The 9,082-nt window shown below is 34.8% G+C and overlaps 1 protein-coding gene across 1 annotated transcript in view; it reads right to left on the bottom strand.

Moving 5' to 3' along the window:
• Positions 1-9,082, bottom strand: part of LOC107601143 (structural maintenance of chromosomes flexible hinge domain-containing protein 1-like) — a 34,259-nt gene that overhangs the window by 12,921 nt on the left and 12,256 nt on the right. The window contains 5 exon segments of the mRNA XM_016293198.1: positions 5,283-5,398; positions 5,483-5,640; positions 6,393-6,472; positions 7,290-7,418; positions 7,493-7,654. Coding sequence (XP_016148684.1) covers positions 5,283-5,398; positions 5,483-5,640; positions 6,393-6,472; positions 7,290-7,418; positions 7,493-7,654 — 645 coding nt within the window.

Below are 9,082 nucleotides of genomic sequence, written 5' to 3'. Positions count from 1 at the left end.
TTTTACATTTGTTGTAAATGCAATTATTTGAATTATTAACAAAAATAAAAAAATAATACAGTATAGCAAGTTAAACAGGTTACAACAACTAATAATAACTCATGAGAACGCATTCTGGCTGGGAGATTTCTTACATTTTTATTAATCTTATTTTCTCAAAATGGTGTTCCATGTGTGCTTTTGTCTTACCTTTATTGCAGCTTTCTACATGCTCAGGAAAAATAAGCATGTCTTTTACAAACTCAGGATTACCAATGGGACGGAAGAGAGGGGAGCCATTCCTGATGTGAGGCAGAGGCCTAAGACACATGAACAAACATGCACAGAAAAAAAAAGCATACAGCTGAGACAAAATAAACGCAATAAACTACTCACTAATTGTTAATTAAAGAGGTAATACTTAGGAAGTGATCTAGGAAACGTGGCGATATTTTTGAAGAACGCTGGTAACCAGACAGTTGCTGGTAGCCACTGACTTCCATAGTATTTTTTCCTTATAATGGAAGTCAATGGCTACCAGCAACTATTTGGTTACCGACGTTCTTCAAAATAACTTCTTCTGTGTTCAACAGAAGCAAGAAACTCATACAGGTTTGGAACAACTTGAGGTTGAGATGACGGCATCATTTTAATTTTTGGGTGAATTATCACTTTAAGGTTACACTCTCAGAAAAAGAAAAAAAAAAGTAACTGTAAAAAGTTTCAGTACATATGACGTGCAAAACAGTTCTGACAGCGGAAATCAGTCAGCTATTTCCTGTGTTTGTGTGAAGAATGACAGAAGACTAAACCAAGTGCTGTAAACTGTACAACTACTTGCCATCTATAATACTTCATATATCATAGGCATTCAGCAAACATGCAGTTACATAATTTCGGAACTATGTAACAGCATGTTTGCTGAATGCCTGGAAGTTATTGATCATATTGTGAGCAAATTTATCCACGCAAATGTTTCATTTTTTTTGACCTCGTAATTTTTTAAACAACTCAATTTTCCATTGAAAAGACAGACCTCTCTGGTGACCGAACACTTGGGTATTTTCCATTATATTTTCACTATTATGCCACCTTTATATTTAGAGCTTTAACAAAACAACCTGATACAAAAGCTTGGGCTCTCAGTTGTTTTGCACAATGATAAACAGCTTTACAGTTCGTACCTCAGATATTCAGCTAAAAAAACCATCCGTTTGGTTTTGTTTATCATGTCTATCGCGTTGAAATTGTGCATTTTAAACCATATTAGTTTAAACTTCTGATATCGGGTTTTCTGAGCACACACGCACATAAAGCGTCTGTCACACGGCATGAGAATACTAAACTAAGTTCTCTTTCATGGCTTATTGCGCTTAAACTGTCAAATACACACAAGTTTACGTTTAAAACATGCATGCGTTACAAAAACAGTGGGTTATGTCTGTGAAGGTAAACAGCTGGGAAATAAATGGCATGTTTATATTAGATCTGTGTGGCAGCAGCAATATACAGTAGCCTAAATCAATCAATAAATACACTGCTCTCTTGTCTCCTCTGAGGCTGGGACTCTAAATAGTGTTCTGTGCTCGTCAGTGCAGCCAAAGGCAGAACAGTTAGCATGCTTTGCTTGAAATTTTGCCATGGTTCTGCGTGTGGAAACGTGCAGATTAAGGGGCGGTGATATTATAAGATCCCCTTTCTACGTCACGGCTGGAGCGAAATCTGAACGGCTCGTTATTTTTTCACAAGCTTACAGAGAAAGGCTTAGCAAAAAATATCTACTGGGTTGTTCTTTTTCACGTTTTCTGGATTGGTAGATGCACCGGGGACACGATTATAGCACTTTCATGATATGTCACCTTTAACTTGATTTAGTAAAATAACATCGTAGACATTTACAAAAAAAAATAAAAAATGAAAAACACACAAAAACAAAATAAAAACAAGACGGCATGTATGAGTACCTGTCATTTGGTCTCCAGAAGACTGTCTCGAGGGGAATGACTTGTTGTCGTCCTTGCGTATCATCATAGATTTTCTTGGCAGCAGATGTTGTTTCAGTAACCACACAGTCCATGTCTCCCAGAATATGCCAAGAGATCACCTTCGCTGCATCATCATCCTCCACCTGTGCCAGATGACCCACCTACAAATCATCACGCGCAAACATCACCACATCAACTAATATGTCTTTGGAAGAGTCCTCTGATTCTCATCATGTTTGGATGAACGTCCCCTTCATCCCCAGACCCCAGTTTGCCTAAAAACCTAGAACACAAAACCCCAGATTTGTGTTGTTTGTTTGCTCCAAGCAACTTTGGGGCATTTAAAAGTATTTACGTTTTTTTTTTTTACATTTCCTAGTTATGCATCATGAATGTGAGACCAAACCTCCCTATTTTTGAATTCAACAAGATAGATGCAGACAGATTTGTTTTAAATGGGTAACAAACGTCACATGCATTTCAGATCACTATTAAAATAGTTTTGTTGTTTAATTCTTTTTTTCAGCAACTCTTAAACTGTACTGGGTTCACGATTGCTTTTAAAGAAATAGAGCTTGCAGCAATTAAACAGAGTACATGATTTGGTAAATCAAAATTATGGATGAAACGCAAAAATTGTGACATATGAAGTCATAATCATGTTTTAGTAATAAGCAATTTCAGCTTTGTCAATTATGACTTTTTGTGTCATAATTTGTCAAAATTTGAGTTTTTGTCACAATGACTTGTCTCTCAGTTTCAACTTGTCATGATTGAATGTTAAAATTAAGACTCAATATGTCAGTTTTGACTGTCATAATGTCATGTAAATTATGACTTATGTATATAATTTCAACTTATGTCATAATTGACTTAGTATGACAATTACTCTTTATGCCATACAATTTTGAATTTAACTTGTCATAATAATGACATTTTATGTCCGTTTCGATTTTTTTTTGGTGTCATAATTTTAACTTTTCATGTCACATTTTGTGTAAATTTTGACTTAGGACTTAGTATGTCATTATTTCGAATTTTTGTCATAATTATGACATGTTATGCTCGTTTCAGTGTATGTCATGATGACTTAAGTCATAATTTTGACACTTGGTATGTATTTTGACCTGACAAAGTCATTTTTCTTTCATATGGCAGCAATCTGGCCCAAATGCATCATATTCTACTACTGTTTATACAAATATATAAATATATATATATATATATATATATAGAGAGAGAGAGAGAGAGAGAGAGAGAGCGAGAGAGTGCTGTCAATCGATTAAAAAAAATTATGAATCCCTATATTAATTGATAGCAATTAATCCCACCTAACATTAAAGTTTTTAAATCTACTTTTATATATTGCAATAATTTCACATTCAATCTCGAAATTAATGTAGAAACAACATGTTTAATGGCATACTAATACTACTGATGACTCTAGGAAATTTTAATTTTTTCCTAATATTTAACCATTGACTATAGCCAATCAACATTACAGTATAATTGACAGCTATCGATTTTAACATTTATTAGACTTTAAAAAACAGCCTAAAACTTCTAATATAAGTGAACTTCTTTACATAAAACAATCTTCACAGGAAACCATTATAATAAATGTCATATTTACCTCTGCCCTTCAGCAAGTAGGAAATATACAAACATTTAATAAAGTTATCAACATTGAATTCTAAATTAAATATAGATGACTTCTTAAAGCTACAAAAGTTATTTTTTTCTTGTGTTCTTTGATTAGCAGACGTCACCGAAGCTGGGTTGTTAAGGTTCTTTGGCTGCTATTACTTTAAGAGCTGCCGCTGCTGAACATGACGCGGATCTGACACGCATGCTCGTAGTTCATTCGCACTTTAATATGAAATGATACAGGCTACAGCACGCGTTATAACGGCTGACAGGACAGGAAAACTTGTTTTTACTGACATATAGCCTGACAATATCTCATCTGGGTGTAGTTCACTGTTGTTCTACTGAAGCTCCTCGTTACTTGTACCATTTCCGCGCTCATTTGAGCACCTGTCACTGATGAAGTCTAAAAAGTCTAAATAAATGCAATTCTTTTCAAGAAAAAAAAGAGACCGAAGCAGCAGTTGTGAGTGGGGTGGCCAACCCTAGCTCTGCGTTAAGTGAGAATAAAATATTTTTAACTTTGTTAAACTGGAAAAATTCATCGCCTGCGTTAACGCGCTAATTTTGACAGCACTATGCGACCCTGGACCACAAAACCAGTCATAAGGGTACATTTTTTTTAAATTGAGATTTACATGATCTGAATAAACAAGCTTTCCATTGATGTGTGGTTTGTTATATGACATGACGATATTTGGTCGAGATACAACTATTTGAAAATCTGGAATCTGAGGGTGCAAAAAAATAAAAATACTGAGAAAATCATCTTTAAAGTTGTTCAAATGAAGTTCTTAGCAATGCATATTACTGATCAAAAATTAAGTTTTGATATATGTACGGTAGGAAATTTACAAAATATCTTCATGGAACATGATCTTTACTTAATATCCTAATGATTTTTGGCATAAAAGAAAAATGTATAATTTTGACCCATACAATGTATTGTTGGCTATTGCTACAAATATACCCCAGCGACTTAACACTGCTTTTGTGCTGCAGGGTCACGTATAATATATATAATATAATATATAAGCTCTAAATAAACGATTATTTATATATTTATCAGCTTACTGTAGTAAGGTGTAAATAACAAAGGTTCATAATTTTATAACTACTTCAGTGCAGTTACTCTTAAAATATTTTATTAAACAACAAAAACGTTAACACTTTTTGCAGTTCCTGGTACAGTCAAGGTGCGACCGCTTTTAGAAAAGCTTAGAAGGGTTAAAGGGATAGTTCAACCAAAAATAAAAATTCTGTAATCATTTCCTCACCCTCATGTCGTTCCAAACCTGTATAAGTCTCTTTCTTATGTTAAACACAAAAGAAGATATTTTAAAGAATTTTGAGGAAGCAAACCGTTGTTGGTCCCCATTGACCTCCATAGTAGAGAAAGAAATACTATGTGGACCCATCAACTGTTTGCTTACCAGCATTCTTCAGAATATTTTCTTTTGTGTTCAATATAAGAAAGAAAGTCAAACAGGTTTGTAACGACATTAGGGTGAGGAAATAATTACAGAATTTAAATTTTTTGGGTGAACTATCCCTTTAAGCAAAACATGGATTGAATTGTGACTCCGATATGAATCTCGACACATTCTGAGAGACTCACCCTTGTGGTTTCAAGCAATGTGTCAAAATAAAAGACTAAATCGGGCGACTCACGGTAGAGGGTGGATAGGAGCCTGATACCGTGCCCTTCCACAGCAGCATCGAGAGGTTTGCAGGGCAGATGTTTCTCACCGGTGTGCCATCCTCAGAAATCACGATCACTGTAAACACTAAAGACACCAAAAAATATGATATGCACACTAATCTATACTGAGGTTACAATATAATGTAGGCTTACATGCATCCACACACACCTGGGAAAATGTCCCCTGCACGTAAGCTAGCAGCACTGTCATATTTAATAGAGAGTTCGACGGGTTTGTTGGGGTCAGGAATCAAGTTTAATTTTACTACAGGTCCAGGAATCCCCTTCCTGCCAAAAGTCCCCCGAAACTGCAACTGATGCACCCCTCTAGAGAAGAAAGAGACAGAAAGTGAAAGAGTGTGCTTTTGTTGAGCATCACATTTGATGCATCAGGCTTTTAAGACTCATATACTGATATAGTGAGAATATGGCACTTAGTTTTATTCAGAGGTCCAAACACATGCAATTTGGTGCAGATGCTGATATTTATGTGGCTAAAAAGTAAGATGAAATTCTGATTGTGATGTAAATCAATGAGATTTTTATAACAGTGCACAAAATGATATAAACCTCCGTCATCACTCTGTAGCTCCCAATAATACATCTTAGTAAGATGATATTTGCTCAGTTTATTGTCCTCATTTGTAAGTGATGACTAAATGTAAATGTAGTTTTATGATCAAAGCTCTGTAGTTTCAAAACATAATGCAATGATGATTGAGAGATGAACTAGTAAACGTTCCTCAGAAGCCTGATGATCATATTTGATACTCTCATTTCAATATGACTTTTCTAAAAAATTATGTCTGGATCATTGGAAGTTGATTCAGTCCAATAGGTGTTCATACTGAAATATTACTAGCAATATCAAAATTATACTTACATTTGCTTTATAACAATCAGCAAAGATTTCACAGCAGAAAGACATGTGAAGCACGAGCTGAAGGTATTTAGTATACAATTACACTAAAGACCTTTTACTTGATACAAAGTTTGATCGTGTTGATCATTTAGAGGCCTTGGAAATCCATGTGTCAAATATAACACAGTAGGCTTTATAGGGTTCAGTATGTACTTACTTTGGACCACTTATAGTTTCTAATACGAAGCAAGCTTTTCCTTCTGAATCCACAGGCTGAGAAGATATTAAAGACTTTATCTGAAAGAGAAAAACAAAAAAGTATTAAAAATTGCATTGCTTCTAGTAGGGCATTAGCTCTTAAGTAAAAATTTAAAATAGAGTTTAGATTTACAGACAACACAGTAGGAACTCAATTTTGTTTTTGTTTTATTTCCGTTGCAATTTTTGTTCCAATGTGAAGTCATAATGCAGATAAACACAGTCTATAGGTCTAAAGCTGAGAAGGGGATGGATTTCACAATTTTATGTTTCATGTTCATGCATTCATTTTTTTTTTGATTGTTCATAATAAAGTAGTCAACATTTGAAGTGGATCAAAAAAGTTAATCAAAGTTGTCCTAAGACAACTGGTTTTGGGTTTTAGGACAACTTTGATGAAAGGTTTTGATCCACTTCAAATGTTGACTAGTGCAGATAAACCCTCTAACTTGTCAACATAATAATTAGATTATTGAGAAGTGATAACATTTCCAATCTTTTAGTGAAATTGCACTGGGTTTCTCTCCCTTATGTTTTACAGTGTATGTTAAAAAATTTACTTTTCAAGTACAGTCAAAAGTTTTTTTTTTGTGATTATAATGCAAAAAAAATGCCTCTACCACTAGCCTGCTATATTCTTTTTCTATTCTATCCGTTTTCTTATTATATCATTAAAAAAAAAACTTGCTATGTGTACCGCGTTAAGCTGAGACGTGTTATAGCACTCACATATCTTTGCTCTCTTGTTGATTCTGATTGCTTCCATTGTCCTCATTAGTAAGTCGCTTTGGATAAAAGCGTCTGCTAAATGACTAAATGTAAATAAATCCACAGACCTCTCTTCCCTCAAATGTACCTTCAACTTTGGCATCAGAGCCTTCATCATGATTTCAATCCGCTGGTCTGGTGAAGGATTTCCCCATTCGTCACACAGCTGCACGACCAGCGGAGCGTCCAAGCCCTGGCCATTCACGACCTGGAGAGGCTAAAGAGGCCAGCTTTAGTCAAACTCTTCTCCCGCATGAAATTCAGTGTTGGGGATGTGAAAATGTGACACACCATCTCTGGCTTCTCCAGCAGCTTTATCTGTACCGGAGGTCCCGCGGTGACTTCGATTCGCACAAATTCCATCATGTCCTGATACTTAAAGCACAACTCCCTCGGGCCAGGAGTTCCTCCTACGAACCGGACCCGGCATACAGACAACCGTCCACTGCTGGCCTGCAAAACAGCATACAAATAAATACACATGTTTGAATGAAAATAAAGACACATTTTTACAAGTACTACATGGTATGACAGTGTGTACACCATGCAATTTCTAAGTTACACTACAGGCAGGGCCCTAGTAAATCAGTTAAATTTTTTCCCAAATTCCTTGTTTTCAGTTTCAATTTTGTCTGGATTCCATTCTGATGGTTAAATGACATTTTAGTAATCAAAAAGTAATCACAAAACTTACACACATATAAACAACAATTTACCAAAAATTTAACAAAATTTGTAATTTTTCCCAAATTTCTTTTATCTCCCCCAAAATCTGTTTTATTTTTCCAAAATTCCATGTCTTTGTCTGAATTGTTTTAATTATTTAATTTTAATAATCCAAAACCCATGTCTAATCAATTGAATTCATAAACCTTCCTAATTCATAAACCATTATATTCAAAACATTATCCAAATATGTCTAAAAGATCAAACATAAATATACAAAGAGGCAGGCTAACTGCATTTCCTTGATATTATACATCAATATTAATGATTTTAAAAAATGTATCATCTTGTGCCATGTAGCACATAAAATGTTTGGATGGCAGATTATAAATCAAGTTTACATAATATAAGCCTCTTTCACACAGAGATTCATGTTACATAATTTTACTGATTTGCATGAGAAATTGGGCTTGTATGGAGGAGCGAAAGCGCACGGCTAGAAAGAACAGCAATGATCATATTTTTCTTGATTATTGTATTTTCATAATTGTTGGAGGCCGAAATCGAAAATGAAACTGTATTTTGATTAATTGCACTGCAATTTGATTAACTGTATATATATATATATAACATTTACTAACAAAAGCGAATTACAACACATGCTGTATTATACAGACTCTTAAATTGCACTAACCTAACCTAACCCTAGCAAACACAACCAACCAAATAAATACAAAAGCCGCCCACAATGTAACTTAAGCTTAGGTAAACAGCAAAAGTCAACAAGCTTTTCGAAGCTTTTTCGATACCGATCCGATACCCATTAATTTTTTTTTCTTCTTCTAAATCAATGCAGAATTTCTATAGCAGCTTTTTAATGAGGCAACAACATAGACAGGACAGAAAACAGACTCTAAAACGGTCACATTTGCGACCAAAAATATTAATTCACGAGCGATATTTTTGCTGAGATCACCACTGGCGACTATATAAATTCACATGTTATGATTTGAAAAATTGCATGTAATGCCTTTTTTCCCGATTGTTTTGCGATCACTGATTTTACTGAGCCATCTGTCGTAACTGAACATGACTGGGCTGTGAATGCTGAATGACTGACAGCTGCAACAGAGAGAAGAAGAGTTTACGTGAACTGTAATGACCGATATGGCAGTATAGAGGGCATCCCTATCAAAACCTGCTCATTTGCTTGTG

This window comes from Sinocyclocheilus grahami, unplaced genomic scaffold (assembly GCF_001515645.1).
Source record: "Sinocyclocheilus grahami isolate Dianchi unplaced genomic scaffold, SAMN03320097.WGS_v1.1 scaffold300.1, whole genome shotgun sequence".
NCBI classification, from domain to species: Eukaryota; Metazoa; Chordata; class Actinopteri; order Cypriniformes; family Cyprinidae; genus Sinocyclocheilus; species Sinocyclocheilus grahami.
The sequence above is the reverse complement of the archived record's forward strand: the minus strand, read 5'-3'. Positions and strand labels throughout refer to the sequence as shown.